A 17621-nucleotide genomic window follows, 5' to 3' on the forward strand; every position below is an offset into this window, starting at 1 on the left:
ATATAAATGCAATGTTAAATAATTTGTCCAAGATCCAGGTTAAATAACTTTCTAAGGGTTGAATATAGCACGAGCAGAACCCAAGTACAAGAATCTTCTGCCCTCTACATCAGAGCTTTCCATAATACCTACTTTGTTATTAAAAGTGATATGTTTGCACCAGGCAGACTTATCACAGGCAAATCTATCATGGGGAGTTTTAAATCATTATGTATCATTTAAAGCACTACTCATTGTTGGACTACCACATTCTTTATTTTAAGACGATTTCATCTACGTAGAATTCTATCTACGTAATGCTATTTTTCAGGTATTTATCTCAGTTGATAATCTGACCATCATCATCCATATAAATTATCTCCATTCTGTCTACAATCTCCATATACCTAGAGTGGTGTGTAATTCTGTTTCAATCATTACAGAAACCTCTTCCTCTGATCAGAGTTTTTACTTATTTGTGGAGGCTAGAGTGTATCCAAAAAACCAAGGAAAGAAATTCTTTTCTAATCCAGTCTATCTTACAAGTATTGTCAATTTCATTCTGAAAATTCAATTTTACTGTGATGTAATTTACATAAAATAAGATGTACCTATTTTAAGGGTGCAGGCTGATTAGGAACGACACATGTATGTTCAAATATGACATCATCCCAATGAAGACTCAAAATATTTCCATTACCCCAGAATGTTACCAAGCCCTTTGCACCCAACCTCCCTTTACCCTGTCTCCAGGCAGTTAGTAATCTGATGTCTATAACAACGTATTACCTTTGTTTATTTTAGAACTTCATATAGTTGGAATCATAGAGTATGTTTTTTTGTAATGGCCTTTTTAAACTCAGCATAATGTTTGCTGTTATATGGTTGCATGTGTCAGTAACTTGCTCCTTCTTGTTACTGAATAATATTCTAATTATCCATGAAACTATACTGGACATTTTGGTTGTTTCCATTTTTTGGCCTGTACAGTAGGCCCTTGCTATCAAGTAGCTCTCTGCTTCACTTCCCAGAAGATGGGAATCTGTGCGTATGGTTCTGCATCCCTATGCCTGCTGCCTGGCCATCCTTTCTGTGGTCCAGATGCCACTTCAGCGTGTGCTGGGTGGCCCCGGCTGGTGGAGAAACCCAAACACTTCTGTCATCTCTCCCAGTCTCTGGAAATAGATTTTTAGTGTAGTAAAGATTCTTTCCTTTGTTTTTCCTCAATTTCTTTTTATATCTTATCCTTTTCATCCTGTAAGTTCTCTCATGTGAGATCCTTAAAGGGTTTAGGTACTTGGAAAATAAATTAATTAATTAGAAAGAGGAAGCGAAGCGAGGTGCATGTAGCTTCTCCTTTCTTCCCTGCCACAAATCTCCCCTGTGGCAAAGAGCACAAGATTGCTCTGCAAACTGAATTGGGTAAGTGGCAAAGTAATGTTAAAAATATTCTGATGAGCCGCTTAGATTAAAATCTGCCTAATTATCCTACTGCACAATGAATTCCATTCCAATTAAAATAAACTCAAGACTAAACCTAGAGTACAGGAAGCAAAACTGGCGGCCCACACGCCAAATGACAAATTGGATTCAAATTGTGCAGTTTTAAAACAAAGTAATCCAGCTGCTATTGTTTAATTTAGATAGTTCCCATGGGCTCCTGTGCACAGATGTGAACACGTGTGCATGCACACACACACACACACGCACATAGACACACACACACTGAATGTCTTAAAAACACTGGGTCTTTATTCTCTTGATATAATAAAGTAATATCAACATGGGTATTTTTGGTAAGCAAATTAGTATAAATGAGTAATATATGCATTTGATAATAAGCTCACAATTTACTAACTATGTTGATGAATTTGATTGGTCATGTGGATAGTTAATTGAACATGAACTTACAAAAAAGCATTTTCACCGTGGGTCTTCCCTGGTTCCCCTACTTACACTTTCAGTGAGTCCTCTAATATTTTATAACCCACTTCCCTAATTATTTTTTTCTCTTTAGCACTTAACTCACCCTAGCCCTCTGAATATTCCAATTACTTGTTGGGCTTCCTGTTTGCCTCCCATGTTAGCAGGGATCATTATCTGTTTGTTCACTTCTGTAGCTCTGGCTCTTAGAAACTGTGTCTGGCATGAAGCAGGTCATCTACAAAAATGCACTAAATGAGTGAATTATGAGCCTCATAGGGATAATCACAAAAGATACATTTACCTAAATAATCTGCAAATAATTAGCCTCAAATATTTTTCCAGAGCAAAATATTTATATTAATATCAGTATCATTATTTACTGAGAGCCAGACCATATTCCAAGCACATTTCACATTTTGCTCACTTAATGCCCATAACTGCATAGGTGTGTACTATTACTAAAATTATTATTCAAAGAGGGAAACTGATGTGTCAGAAAGTTTCATAGGCCTTGCCCAAGAATGGAAGATTAAAATGCTAATTTAGACATTCTGAGTCCAAAGCCTGAGCTTTTATTCTTTACAATAGAGTGTCTGTCAAAACTGAGCCATCGAAAAAAGAGAGTATTGGAAAAGAAAAGCTTTGATTCTGGTTAAAGAATTTTTCCATTCCTAGAAGCAGAATTGCTTCAAAGAGCAGAGAGGGAGAAGCACTGGGTGAGGCACAGGGCGCAGAGCTCAACTCCTCCCAAGGAGAAGTTTTACACTTCCTAATGAACTAGGGTTCTTTACTGGGCTAGTTGAATTATTGACAGACTATTTCATTTCCTCGTTATTCACTAATTCCCACTCTCCTTCTACCTTGACCCTCTCCAAGTACCGGTGAAAAGAATTTCCCAAGGACTCATGTCTTAACACGGACTAAGTTTAAGCAGTTTGATGATTTCTTTAGGATTAAAAAAAAAAGAAAAGACATGCATATGCATGTGCAGTGGCTATTTCTCAATCTGTATACACGCCCTGCCAGTAAAGGAAGTTGGAACATGCTTTCAGTTTCATACCACACATCAAGGCTGAGAGAAAAAAGCCATGGCGGGTGAGTTTTTTTACAGTCTGAAAGGATATGTCTTGGGGGAGAAATAGTTTTGGAAGAGGCTGGCTCCTTTGGAGACCTTAATTAAGCTCTATGGAGATTTACGTGTGCAAAGCTGAAGAAAGGGAGGAGGGCGGGCAGAGAAGGGTGAGAGGAAGGTGCCCAGAAGGCTTTCACAGTCTTCTAGAAAGGGAACCACGGGGCCGGAAAGGAACTAGGGCTTTTCTGGTGTCCTATTGCATTATGCAATCTTAAAAGAATTCTCAAATGTTGCAGCCTGACTGACAGCACAGAATCAGCACAGGATGGGTAGCAGCAGCTACTGGCCCCAAAGAAAACAGACTAAGCTTGTTTCATTTCTCCCTTATTCCGATTTGAATAAATGTAGAACTCGTCAGGAGGACCTCTGGTCTTCAGGTGCTAACACAGGAATAGTACACCCCAGGCATCAGGCCACTCCCTGAGCACATGTGGGTAATATGTGGGCAACACTAAAGGAAGAAAATGAGAAGGGATAGAATTAAAGAAGTTGATATCTTCAAGATTACAGAACCCTGTGGAGAGATATTTTACTGATTAATTCTAGAGGAGGTGAATTCCATGTTGCTAACAGGATAGGAAAATTAGGCTGTTATCATGACTTACGATATCTTGTGCTTCAAACAGACCATGTCCTGAAGGAGAAGAGGAAGCTATTTATCACATCAGTGGAGAAAGGTATAATAAATACCTTCCTTGATGACCTACTAGAGGACAAGGTGCTGAACCAGCAGGAGATGGAGAAAATAAGAGACGAAAATCCTACAGCCGCGGATAGGGCCCGAGCTTTGATTGACAATGTCAGAAAGAAAGGGTCCCAGGCAAGCCAGATATTCATCAATCACATTTGTGAAGAAGATCCTCTCCTTGCAGAGAAACTAGGGATCTCTGCAGGTAAGGGTCAATGACTCAGACTAAAGTTCAATTAAGGGCCTGTGTTTTGAGTCCAGTATCTTATTTCTTCATTAATAGTGACTATTTGCACAGAACTTCCCTGCCTGTGGCTTCAGGTCCCTATTTCTGTCACAGACCCTATTATACGTTCCCTTTCTTTTTTCTCTGCTTTTGTTCCTTTGATCTCAGTTTCCTTCTTTGCATTCAAAATCATTTCTTGTCCAGTGTCTGTGGTATCTGATTTGTTGAGGTTGATGAGAACAGGCTAAAATCTTCATCCTGCATCCTTCCATGCCCTGGCAAGGCACAATGCTATTATTTATTTTTATTTGTTGTAAAATCCAGAGGTCCTTAGGCACTTGTGTAATTGTCTGATGTGAAAACCTAAGGTCTTTCTTTCCACCATCCAGTTGTAATAAAATAATTTTTTGCAACTTGTCTTCAAGAATCGACTTCCAGGAGACATATGGTGTAGGACTCAGGTAATAAGTTCAACCTTAATGGAAAAATAAGAGTTTAAGTAGGCTCCTTTTTTCCAGTTGTCCTGTTGCTTTGCTTTTTCTTTTGGGTGAAATTGTTCATTTACATGGTATCAGGCTGTGGAACATTCTGTGAAACCTATCTCCTCTACCTTCATTCCTTCTAAGGACCCAGTGCAGAGCTTGGGCAACTGAGTTGCAATTCTTATAACCCTTTACTTCCTCCATAGAGTGAAGATGGAAGCTCTGGTGGAATTCAAGCTCTGGTTTCTGTTGCACTTCCTAAAGCCACTTCTGAGGGAGAAGATATTCCTTGAAAGCTGTTCTCTAGAGGGTGGGGAAAGCCTATGCCTGTCATATAACAAATATGTTCTGTGTCCATCTACTCGTATTGAATTTCATTTTCTTCCAATTGATCTTTGTTATTTTAGAGTCTCCTGCACTGCTCTGAAATTAAAGATAAATATCAATAGCAGTAAAAGTCAAAAGTACTTGCTTATGCCACATTCCTTTTAACCTACAGTCCTTGAATTCTAGAGGCATTTGCACAACCCACTTCTAACACGGGGGCCCTACCTCTGTATATATCAAATGATATTCCCTCAGGCAGAGTTGGCATAGCTTTGCCCCCTTCATCCATTTGCCAGTTTTGCCAGAGTCATAGTCTATGATAATTTGATGTAGTGATTCTATGTACACTGAAGGAAGAGATCTTTGTAGGAAAAATTCTTGGCATGTGCACTACTGCCATAATGTCTGTTTCAGAAAATTACTGATTAATTAATAATTATGAATTATTGATGGTAATTTAGCACAAAAGTCTAGATGGGAAGGATGGAATAAACTTCCTTGGGTTCAAAGTTTTATGAGACATCCTGTGGCTGTCCCTGAATCACAGGAGGGAAATGGACCATATTTTGTGTTTGACCTTCTTGTTTTCAATGGGTAGTTTGTAAAGAAGACTTGATTGTTTCCTACTTGTTAGCTCATGCCAATTCTTATGCTTCTGGAGTAAGTTTCTTAAGTGGGTGTTGTTATACTGAGATCCTCATAAAACCTTAAATAAAATCGAATTCAATTCTTGCCATTTTTGAAGTTGACCATCACAATGAGTAGTGACCCTGGAGGCTAAATCAAAAATAGATTGGAATGATGTTTACAACCAAGTAGTAGGACTGATGATATCCAGTGTTTTCCTCCTCAGAGTAGGACAAATTCCTCTGGCAAGCAGGTTGCAGTTGCATGGGAGATTCCAAAACTGCTGGATTCCAAAATTGCTGTCAGGGCTCCTGTTAGAAGCATTACTATGGAGTACCCTTTGTGGGCCAGTGGCAAAGTAGCTTACTGATTATAGGAGACCAGCATTGATAGTGCAGACACATCCTGGTCTCACCACTTTCCTGCTCTATGCTGCTTGGAAATTTACTTGATCCGTCTGGGCTAATGCAGTAAAAGAACCAATGCCTGCAATGGGCCCAGTTCAATGCTTACCACAAAGCGACCAAACGACAAATGGTAGCTATTATTATTATTAATCATTTGATTCCTATTACTGTTAACAGTGATGTAGCATAGAGAATAAAGAAAATGGGAACAAAACTCATAAAGACTACAAAATATTTCCCTGTAACTCTCATATATAGCATAACACTAAACTTTTCGAATGATATCTCCCATATGTCTCTCTGGACCATAGAGAAGTCAGTATTTCATGAACCTGGGAAGGAGGAAATGGGTGGTTATTAACATCAATAAGGAACAAACTTGGACTATTTTTCAGAAATTTATGGGGGAATTTTATTGACTTTGCACAACTGTTTGTGATTCTGGGATAAAGGAGGCATTCCCATCAACCTTCTTTTTGCAGAAGGAAAGTAAAAGACCTTGCATTACTCTGACTCTCCTCCTTCACAGATTCTAAATGGATTTCTCTGAGAACTCCACCAATTCTTCTCAGGCTTGGGGCTGTAGTTTGTTCCCCTATGATTGGGGGTAGGCTAGAGGGTCACTTCACTGTTTGCTCCTGTGATCAATTTTGCACAGCATAGATAACTTCTACTCATAGTTATCTCCAAAGCCCAAGTCAGCTCTGATAGACAACTTCACTTTGCACATACCAGCCATGCAGTAGTGATGACCTCAGTAACTACCATGAAACACAATATCCAGAGAATTATTAATTCTTTAGCTTAATGTGTCTCAATCCATGTTAATGATAGAAAACAGAGATCAAGGAAGTCACTCCCAGACACTCTTGTTTAGCCTCAAGTGTTAAGTAACAGCCAAGTCATTCACTGTTTAGAGGCTTTTGTTTCCCAGTGATGAGGATGTTGCTCCAGGTAAATCACATCTTGAACCAAGATAAATTATCTGTCAGAACTGCAAAAGAAGTTTTCAGTTCAGTATGTCCAACACATTATGCAAGTTTCTTCAGAGGTGATACGTGACTATTTTAATGTATTTCATCTTTCCTCAGGTCCCCAATCTGGAAATGGCCCAAGTACACAAGACAACTCAACCTTGGCTCCTTTCATCCCAGGTAATGGTGTTTCCAAAATAAGAGCATTATTTGAACTCCATATTCCTTGACATTATCTACTGATCCATGAGTGAACCCAGACTGAGCGGGCTATGGGTGATCCTCAGGAATCACCAACCTGTTCTTTCACTAATCTATTCTGTTTTAGGAGCTTCATCCATTCTCACAGTTTCAAGTACCTGTTGAGCATATTAACTCACATCTGCAGATATCTTTATCTAAACATGCCCAGACCTGAATTCACCATCTTCCCTCACATACCAAAGCACTTCTTTTCCAGTGTCCCTTGTCTTGTTTCCATTACTGCTCAGTTGTTCAAACCAGAAACCTGAAATGATCTCCCTCTTTTTCTTCTTCCTCACCTCCAACATTTAAACAATGGCTAAGCTTTATTGAATCTTCCCTCAAATCCAGATATTCCTTTCCATTTCTACTTCTACCACAACTTTTTTTTTTTTTTTTTTGGCATGGGCAAGCTCCAGGAATCGAACCTAGGTCTCTGGCATGGCAGGCGAGAATTTTGCCACTAAGCCACCTTTGCACTGTCCTTCTACCACAACATTTTCAAGCCCCTTTTCCTACAGTGTCCTGTAATTCTCTGGTCATTATTTTCATTACATTTTCTTGTTTTATGTTTTTTTTTTTCCCTAAATCCATCCTTTCTCCCCATTGGACTTCAAGCTTTATGAGGAAATTGAACATGTCTGATATATTCATAGATATGTTTCCTCCTAATGGTGTATTTGGCTCATAGTGTGTATGCAATAAATAGTTGCTAAAAGACTGTTTCACCTAATTATTTCATCAGGATTACAAATATTTAGTAGGCCATTAGAAAAAGTATTTACTATACACACTGTGTCCCAAGCCTTGTTCTGTGGACTTGTTAGAGAAGTGAGTTTCCTGCTTTTATTTGACTTACATGAAACATAAAACATGAATGAACAGAGATTTAAGAATCTCTACCATCAAATCAGTACTATACAAAAATGCAATGACAGAAGTAACACTAAACAATTCCATATCAATTAAGGTAATACTAGATCCTCTGACAAACTTAAGCATTTATAATTGTTTAGGTATGATAAAAATGTATTTCTCATTCATGACAAGTCTAAAATGGGCATTCTTGATCAGCAGGAAGCTCTCCTCTAACTGGTAATTCAGACACCTATAAACCTTCCATCCTGTGGCTTTGATATCTGAAACATGTAATATCAACATAACCGGAATCATCACCATCCAGTTAGTGTTACTGGAAAGAGTATGGAAAGTCATTTGTAGGAGATTTTTATAGGCTAAACTTAGATGAGTCATATTTTATTGCTGCCACATTCCATTAACTAGAACTCAGTCACATTGCTGTTCCTAACTGTAAAAGTGGGTGGAAATAGAGGAAACAACTGTGCATCCAGGAAGAAGAGAAAACAATCATGTTGAAAAGCTAGCCAATCTCCACCACAACAAAATTTAAGCAAAAAGTTTTCATTCTATGTAATACTGGAGGTGAGACAGAAAATTCCTAGGTGCTGGATGACAAGGATGCTCTTGACATTTTTCCATGCTCTACCCTAAAGATGGTGGTCTCAGCACTGTTCTATCCTGAGGAGGTCCTCAAGCACTGTATTCCTTACTAGTAAAGCTTATTTTAATATCAATCCAGCCTTTTGCTTGTGAAATAATCAGTGTTTTATTTGTCCTAGAACAGTTTTTTACCCACAATTCTGGAATAACTTCGTTTAGAAATTCCCCTTTTCTCTTTGAAAAAAAAAGTCCTTATATTTGGAATAAATTTAGATAGAAGGAATTAAAATTTTTCACCAAGTTTAGAAATTGCTTTGCTGAATCTATTGAGAGTGATTATCCATGCATTTTTGCTTGTGTATTTTATGGGATGCCATTTCCTTACTAAGGTATATTAATTATAATTGATGGCCAAATTCTTCTATTTAATTTTTCCCATTGTTCTCCAGACTTTCCTGCGAAGAGGCAGAAAATATCTTCCATCTAATGAAAGTTTCTACAGTTTCCTTTAATATATACATACTAATGATTTCTTACCTTCTGCATAGTCAACATACTTCATGTTGCTTTGATTTATCTAGACTGAATATACTCCTGTTTCTTCAAGTTCCTCTTCAAACTGGAGTTCAAAATTGCATATAAGCCTCTAGTTTTAGTAGTTTAGTTTTTAAAAGCCTCTCCAAGTATCTAGAAAACACATTTCTGTTTTGAAACAGACAAAAAATTGCATTAACTTCTTTAGCAAGTACATCAGATTGTCAATTAGTGTTGAAATTCTGATCAAATAGTAAGTCTGGGCTTTTCTCACAAACCACTGTGAAAACTCCTACTCATAATATTATTTGTGCAATATTTAGTGCTATGAATCCATTAGTGTGTACTCTGATTGCAATATTTTTTACTCTATTTCATATATTTAATATTCTTCTTATTCATCCTTATATATACACATAGTAAATAGTCATCCTGAAGGACAGGACAAGGGCTCATTTTAAAAAATATTTCTAATGCCTAATATCATGCCTGTTATGCCTGTTAAGTAAGTAAATAAACAAAAGAGAAATATGTATCTTTAAAAAATATTTAAATATAATCAAGATCTACTCCCATTAACCTTTATCCCAGGCTCTTGATCTGGTGAATTCAATTTGTGTCTTATAAACATACTGATTATTTTTCTGAGAATTTTGCCATGCATAGTCTTTGAATAGATCTCTCTTATGTTTTTATCCAAAATATTTGTAAACTGATGATCCTAAAGGATGAAAGTACATCCCTATGTCTTTCTGTCTTAGAATGTGTTCAAATCGTGGTGCACTCACTCAACAGCGTTAATGACTAACCCTGGATTCTCCTCCTCAGAATAAATTTCCTCCTTCCTGGCTTACACCTGAATGATGCTGTTAGGAACCCCAAGTGGGATCGTCAGGGACGGCGTTATTCATAATGTTTCTTGTCTCTTGCAGCTTTTCAGGCGGTGCAGATCACGCGCGCTGAGTGCACATCCTTTGAACTTGGAGGGAGGCTCAAGCTTTGCCCACAAGACACAGCCCAAAGGATATGGAAAGAAAAGTCTGCAGAGGTGCTATGTCTAGAACACAAGGAACGAGGGTCAAAGATTCACTTTGAGGCCATTCTGAAGTACCGTGGCTCGCTCTTAGAGCCAATTCCATTGAGAGAATGTGGAGAATCATTATACTGCTCATGTTACATAAAGATAGCTATCTCTAGGAATCCCAGGGTTATAGTGTAGAATTCCAAATTTGGTCCAATTCCCTGAGTAAATAAATAAATAATAATAATAATAACTGATACATTCTCACTATGTGTCAGATATTGTTTGATGCATTAAGTTCTCGAATGTTATCTGGGTATTTGCAAATTCCATCTCTACTCCTAAAATAGGACTCACTCCTCTTCACCATTTTTTTCTATGGTTCATGCGTTTTGGTTTCTAGATGGAATTAAGGGAGTAAAAGCTACCTTAGATCTCTGAAATATATACTTAATATAGGGTTCACCATTAAAGAGAGCAAGATTGTATATATAATCTACATTTCCCACAGATTTACCCAGTAATGGAAAGGTCAACCCGCACCCGTCTTGCCCTCATTATCTGCAACACAGAGTTTGACTGTCTTCCCAGGAGGGCCGGGTCTGATGCTGATATCAGAGAGATGAAGATACTGCTAGAAGGTCTGGGGTACAGTGTGGAAGTGAAGGAGAATCTCACTGCTTCGGTAAGATCTATCACACTGTAGTAAAACCTTTCATCTCTCCCTGTTCTTTAACAAGGAGTAATATGCCCTTTACATTCCCTAACAGTTATAGGAACCTTAGTTATGGTACCAGGAAACTTAATCTCAGGATAGCCTAAAATCTGCATTCATCCATGGATGTTGCCTGATGCTACATATCCCTTTCTAACACATTCTGGTAGCAAGAACCTGGGGGAACCTTTAACTAAAAAGTGTTCTATTAATTCAATAACCCCCCCACTTTGTACTAGAAATCCCTGATGGTTTCCCATATCCTTTCTCTTCAATTTTCTCCAAATTGAGAGAATTTGGAGAATTTCTTTTCCATAAGTGTCCCCTTATTGAACTCCCAAGGCACCACAATATGGAATCATATAGTCTAAAAACCAGTGGTATGTTCTCTTCCAGGACATGACTACCGAGCTGAAGGCATTTGCTGCCCGCCCAGAGCACCGGACCTCTGATAGTACTTTCCTGGTGTTCATGTCCCATGGTATTCGGGATGGCATTTGTGGGAAGACGTATTCTGAGAAAGTCCCTGATGTATTAGATGTCAACATCATCTTTCAAATGCTCAACAACAGGAACTGTCCAAGTCTGAAGGACAAACCCAAGGTGATCATCATCCAGGCCTGCCGTGGTGGTAAGTGCTGAGGTGTGCTAGAACACGAGATGTTCAAGGACAGACTGAGTCACGTGTAGGCATCCAGTAATTGTCAGTTGCCTAGTGCCTACACCTCAATGTCAAAGGACACCTACTGTTACCAAACAGAATTGTAGTTTCTGTGACTTGTGTGCGTGGCTAGTAGGTATTAGTTCCATTTTTAACTGAGTCCTGAGACTTACTTCAACATTTGTCTGTTCTTAGAATTCCCATAAAGCTAAGGAAAGAATAAAACAATACTTGATAAAAAGCAAGTCCCTGAGGTGTGAGAAGCCATTTTAATCTTTTAAAAAAGATGTATTTTGTTTGCAGGTTTGTGAAGTTCTTGCAAACTGATATTACAAGAGCGTTTTAGGTAAATTTCTCAAGCATGTTTGCAGATATGGCACATGTGCAAATATTTGGGAATTTTACTTTTTGTAATCTTATCTTTTTAAAGTATGCCTAATGAAAGACATTCCACTAAAATACCTAGTGCTGAGCTTTTTTTTTATTATTATTAATTAACGGAAAAAAAGAAAAAAAAATTAACCCAACATTTAGAAATCATACCATTCTACATATGCAATCAGTAATTCTTAACATCATCACATAGATCATAGATGCATGATCATCATTTCTTAGTACATTTGCATCGCTTTAGAAGAACTAGCAACATAACAGAAAAAGATATAGAATGTTAATATATAGAAAAAAATAATAAAAGTAATAACAATAGTAAAAAAAAAAAGACAAACAACCAGACAAAAAAACAAGCAAAAAACAAAAACAAAACAAACAAAAACAAACAAACAAAAACAAAACAAAACAAAAAAACCTATAGCTCAGATGCAGCTTCATTCAGTGTTTTAACATGATTACTTTACAATTAGGTATTATTGTGCTGTCCATTTTTGACTTTTTGTATCTAGTCCTGTTAGTGCTGAGCTTTTTAATGAAGAAATATTTAATTGTATTTTGTTTATACAGGTATTTCACATAGTACTTTGTTCTGCATAATGTAGCCACTATAACTTGACAAGTAATTGCACTATTTCTAAAATTTTAATAATATCATGAATTTAATTTGCTTAATATTTAGTACATTTCAGAACTCTTGACAAATTGCATTGGGGAAAGAAGCCTTTGTTAATAATTGCTTAGTTTCCCTAACCCACCCCCAGCAAAGCAGTATCGTTTTTGTTTGGAATGGTATTGTTTCATGATGTGTTTTCAAATAGAGTTCAGAATCTGCAACTCAATACAACACAAATTAAAGTTATAAATTAGGTGTTTTAAATTTATTCATAGTAATTTTTCACTGTAAAATAATTCCCTTTTCCCATTACCTGTCTGCCTTTCTGAATATGCTTATTAAAATATTTTTTAAACATTAAAAAAAATCCACATATGTATATGTGAATGAAAGATGGAAACAAATAAATCACTAGATATGGTTGAACAGAGGTTTAAGGGGAGAAAATCTGCTTCTTGGCAGTTGGTAGTAACAAGAAACCAAATGATGTCTTTCCAGAAAACCAAGGAGTGGTGTGGCTAAAAGATTCAGTAAAAGACTCTGTAAATCGCCCCTCAATGGATCCTGAAGATTTTGAGGGTGATGCCATTAAGAAAGCCCATGTGGAGAAAGATTTCATTGCTTTCTGCTCTTCTACACCAGGTAATGGTTTCTGTGGAGGCTCTTCTGTGGGTCATCAATGCAGAAACTCACACCCACCCATCAGCATGTGGATCCCTGCATGAAACTTTTAATGGGACTTTTCAAGATCAAGTCAAACATTCCTCCCAGTTACGCCTTCACTTCCCTTTATCCACAGAGACAAACAGACCTATATTCCTACTGAACTGGTAATTAATCAACTCCTCTAAGGAACAAAAACATTTCTTGGAACCACAAGGGGCAAAAGAGAATTAAATTGAAGAGTACCTATACTGAATAAATTAGAATCTAACTTTGCAGAGAAAAGATCCACAATGAAGAGATTACTCAGCAGTTCAATTTGCCTAGATATCATGTATTTATAGAAAAATAGCCAAAGGAAAAGGACAGAAAGACAGACAAGGCATATTGGGGTCCTAAGGTGAAGAGGGTTTAACCAGAAGTATGAAGTGTATAAAAAGGAACAAATCTCACTTATTATATATTCTAAATCTAGCTTTTGGAAGAAGAGTTCTGGGGTCATATCCCTACCCTGCCATTTAGTACTTTGTAAACTAGTTCCAGTTATGTAGCTTCTCTGGACTTTTTTTGGATTCCTCACTAATATAAATGATTAAAAAGAGCTAGTGTCCCAAGGATTAAATTGAACAATGCATGTAAAATATTGTGCATGATGCAGAGTAAAGTACACATTAAATGATTTATTAAAGATGCTAACTATTTTGAAATCAAGGTTTTACCTTGAACCACTTGCCTTATCAAGGTGTAAGTGAAAGTCCTTTTAATCTATCCATCCAACACGTTTAGCAATTTTCTGGGGATTCACATTCTTTTGGTGACCTCTGGTCCTTAGCCCTGGTCTTTTCTTAAAGAATTTTGTTTATGGATTATTTTCTGTAATCAGTCTGCGATTCCTCAAGAGATATCCTGTTCTGCATAGTGTTAACCTATGTTCTGATATTTTATTTTTGTTAATGATCAAAACAAAATACTTTGGGTTTTTGTTTTTCAGTGGTCAAAACCACAATGACAACAATGGTTAAAGATAACATGCTTTTATAGTTTGAGTCTATGCAGTGGATTCTACTGAATGCTTGAGGCATAAAAGGATTCACACAGCAGCAATGGAAAAAATGAGCTCAATCTTAATTTTAGACATAACTTTTCTTTAAAATCCTTTGACTACAGCTGTATCAGTCAAGAGTCTCCAGAGCATATATACAGATGTTTAGTAAAAGGAATTGGCTCATGTAATGGTGGGGGCAAGTGTGCATTCTGTAGGGCAGGCAAGAAGCTGGAAATTCCAGTAAGAGTGATGTTGAAGCCTTGAGTTCACATTCCTTAGGTTGGACGCAGGGAGGAGTGGAGGGAGTGGTGTTGAGGCAGAATTCCTTCTTATACCTGGAATTCTCAATCTTCCAGTTTAAGACTTTCAACTGATTAGATGAGGCCCACCCACATTATTAAGGGTAATCTCTACTTAAAGTCAATTGATTGTAAATGCTAATCCCATCTGTGAAAAACCTCCACAACAGCAACTAGGTCAGTGTTTGATCAAAAACTGGGCACCATAACCTAGCCAAACTGACACACAAAGTGAACTGTTGTGAGAAACTTTCATGTATTGACCCCTGGCTTCTCAACATCCATCTTCTGTCTCCTTTCCCTCACTTTTCTCATCTCTCCTTTGTAGATGGATCCTAGAAACTCCAATTCAGTTATCTTCAATTCCCACTACTAAACCTAGCTCCATTTTCCCCTTTCTGAATCCCAAACACATCTTAATACCCCCCCTAACCAAAGTGACCATTTACTCCCCTGATTTCATAAAGCACTTGCAGATAGATCTGTTTTCACCCTTCCTCCCACCCATTTCGTTTAACTGAAACCACCCTTACAAGACAACTGTGGTTTTATTACCACTATTATTGGCTAAAAGTTTGGTGAAAGAACTGGTCTATGACTATATACACAACTATAACTATACTTTTCTCTTACAAATTTCTCTGTATCTTTTAAAATGTGTTCATGTCTTCTATGCTTCTACTATTTTATACACTCACTATCTTCTTTAATATTTCCCTTCTCTATAAAACCTTGCGATTCTTCAGTAGGGTATAAACTTAATCTGTCCTAAGTTTGTAGATTTTTTCTTATTAAACATAAGAATTAAACATAATTAAACATAAACCATTTTTATGTTTAATTAGTATTTTATTTGTGTAAAGACCTTATGATTGAATAGCATTTGACTTAAATTATTTATAAGGTATGTCATTTAAAAGTTATTAATGACTACCTTGTACAGACTGAGTACATGTCCTGTACTACATCTAGTCCTCAAATGTCTCTTTATGACAGAAATGATTGCCCTCCCCTTTAGATGTGAGGACCTGTATTTCACAGTACATAGTTAACTTCAGTCAGTGTCAGCAGCAGTGTTGGGGTTCACACTGAGGTGTTTCTTTCCCAAGGCCCCATCTCTCCCCTCTACCCCCTTCTGCCTTTCTCTCCCTCCCTACTAGGCTTGGTGTACCTTGAACTCAGAAAATTTGCCACCCTAATATCGGTATAATATACAGAGCCCTTCATCTGACCTAAATTGTTGTTATGTTGGTAAAAATATATTCACTGAACTTCAAATATAGTCATTGAAAAATGGCATGTGGTTTGTATAAAACTGAGTGAACTCAAGAGTCTTCCTAGCTGGAGTGGAAATCCTAGGGCTTGCTCTCTGTGGCCAGGCAATGGCCTCTCATGAAATATTGAATGTGCTTTATTCACAGATAATGTTTCTTGGCGACATCCGATACAAGGATCTCTTTTTATTATTGAACTTGTCAAAATTTTTCAAGAACATGCCTGGTCTTGTGACCTAGAGGAAATTTTCAGAAAGGTAAGATTTTTCCATGTTTCATCCAGTCTACTTTCCTGGATGTTTGTCTGTTCCGATTGGAAACCTAAGAAGCTCTCTGGAGATGTTTATTTTCCAAATATGCTCTTCTTTCCAGATGAGGTTTAAGGTTCTTTGCTGAAGCAGCAAACCTGGAAGCAATATGGTCTTATGGTCCACGACCCCTACAAAACAATCATTTGCTTTAACTCTTCTCCTGCTCAGAATGGACAAACTGATGGACTCTAATCTGCCTGTGGACATCATAGCTATCAGATCCTTAACCCGATTTAAAAAGTCTGGGAATCACTCCATACTTAGAAGTGCATGCTGCCATGATTCTCAGTGATGCACGCACTTTTTCTGTTTTCAGTTATTTTTGCAATACTCATTGCAACTTTTCCAGCTTACAAGAAGATTTTCTACTCAGAAGAAGATTGTCTACAGACTTTCATTTCTTTTTTTAGGTCCGATTTTCATTTGAGACTCCAGATAGTAGGGTGCAGATGCCTACAGCTGAAAGGGTGACTTTGACAAGACGTTTCTATCTCTTCCCAGGATATTAAAATAAGTAAGTTGCATCAATGTCTGTGAGCCTGGGTGTGTGTGTGAGGGTTGTGGGTGGGGGTTGTGCTGAAACTCTATCTTGGTCTAGGTCTAGAATAATAAACAGGGTATGCTGAAGGAAGCCTTCCTGCTTTCTGCTGTTCAGTGCAGACCACCTGGCTCTTTTCTCATGGTTCTGCGGGGTTGGATGGTACCTTCTCAGTGTCAGATGATGTGGATTGATGGATGGCCATAAGATTATGAAAGTTCAATCTTAGATTTCACTTCTCTTCTCCACAACAGAGCAATATTTAGATACGGCATGGGCTATTCCTTTTAATTAGATACGACATGGGCTACATATGTCTTCATGGGTGGAGTGACCTTATAACTTGCAATTCTTTTAGTAGTATAATTTTTCCTCTTGTCTGACTTACTACCTTTTCTTGTAGGAAGCCAGGAATTCCGTTATTCTGTGCTCACTTTGGGAATCATGTCTGCAGGACATAGATGCTTCCTTAACCATTCTAATAAATGTGAAATAAAAATGAAAAGTTGTTTGCTTATTTATTTATTTATTTATTTATTGAGGGATAAGTAATAGAGTTGAGGTCTTTAGGCTTGATTCCTACAGCCAAACTAGCTGATAGCACCATTCTTTACTCCAAGAAACCATGTGCTAAGGCATTCTGCTTTAGAAATTCAGATGCAAGTCACAGAAGGTACCTGACTTCAGAGAACTTGGAACTCAGCAAGAGAGATGCACAAGAAACAGCCAGTCATGTCACAGTTCAATAAGTGACTTATTCAAAAATCCCAGTTTACTACTGACACAGCCGTGTCAAGAACCTACATATTTCTAGCCTTCCTTAAGGCATCTGAGGAACACAAAATAATTCTAGTTTGACCCCAGGCCCCTGGTAATTTACATTCTCATTGAGAAGACAAGACAGTCAACAAGCACAAAACAATCATGATGTCCTATGATTGAACTCTGGGGTGGGCTGAATGCAAAATAATGTCCTGCTAGCTGTAGTGATAATGAGCTTGGGGCGAAATCCATCCCTCAGCAAGTGTTACGCTAAGGAAGAACTGGAAGAATTATCCTTTCACTTGCAAGTGCAAGCCCCT

The 17621-nt window shown here is 37.6% G+C and overlaps 1 protein-coding gene across 2 annotated transcripts; it reads left to right on the forward strand.

Annotated features, from left to right (window-relative positions):
• Window positions 1-2879: 2879 nt before the first annotated feature.
• On the forward strand, window positions 2880-17063 carry CASP1 (caspase 1). 2 transcript variants are annotated; one of them, XM_077113105.1, is made up of 10 exons: window positions 2880-3000; window positions 3664-3714; window positions 6886-6948; window positions 9939-10054; window positions 10539-10712; window positions 11139-11373; window positions 12908-13051; window positions 15838-15947; window positions 16412-16515; window positions 16943-17063. In XM_077113105.1, exons 1-9 carry the CDS (start codon window positions 2994-2996, stop codon window positions 16508-16510), a joined length of 999 nt encoding a protein of 332 aa, XP_076969220.1. In that variant the 5' UTR covers window positions 2880-2993; the 3' UTR covers window positions 16511-16515; window positions 16943-17063. The 2 variants fall into 2 exon arrangements, with proteins under 2 accessions (XP_076969220.1, XP_076969219.1); XM_077113104.1 differs by having other exon boundaries at window positions 2881-3000; window positions 3664-3930.
• The last annotated feature ends 558 nt before the right edge of the window (window positions 17064-17621 follow it).

Source organism: Tamandua tetradactyla, chromosome 8, assembly GCF_023851605.1.
Source record: "Tamandua tetradactyla isolate mTamTet1 chromosome 8, mTamTet1.pri, whole genome shotgun sequence".
Classification (NCBI taxonomy): domain Eukaryota; kingdom Metazoa; phylum Chordata; class Mammalia; order Pilosa; family Myrmecophagidae; genus Tamandua; species Tamandua tetradactyla.

Coding starts and splice junctions, on each gene's coding strand:
- CASP1 (XM_077113104.1), top strand. Junction 6,949..9,938: donor CTTGGCTCCTTTCATCCCAG/GTAATGGTGTTT, acceptor TGTCTCTTGCAG/CTTTTCAGGCGGTGCAGATC. Junction 10,055..10,538: donor GGAAAGAAAAGTCTGCAGAG/GTGCTATGTCTA, acceptor CATTTCCCACAG/ATTTACCCAGTAATGGAAAG.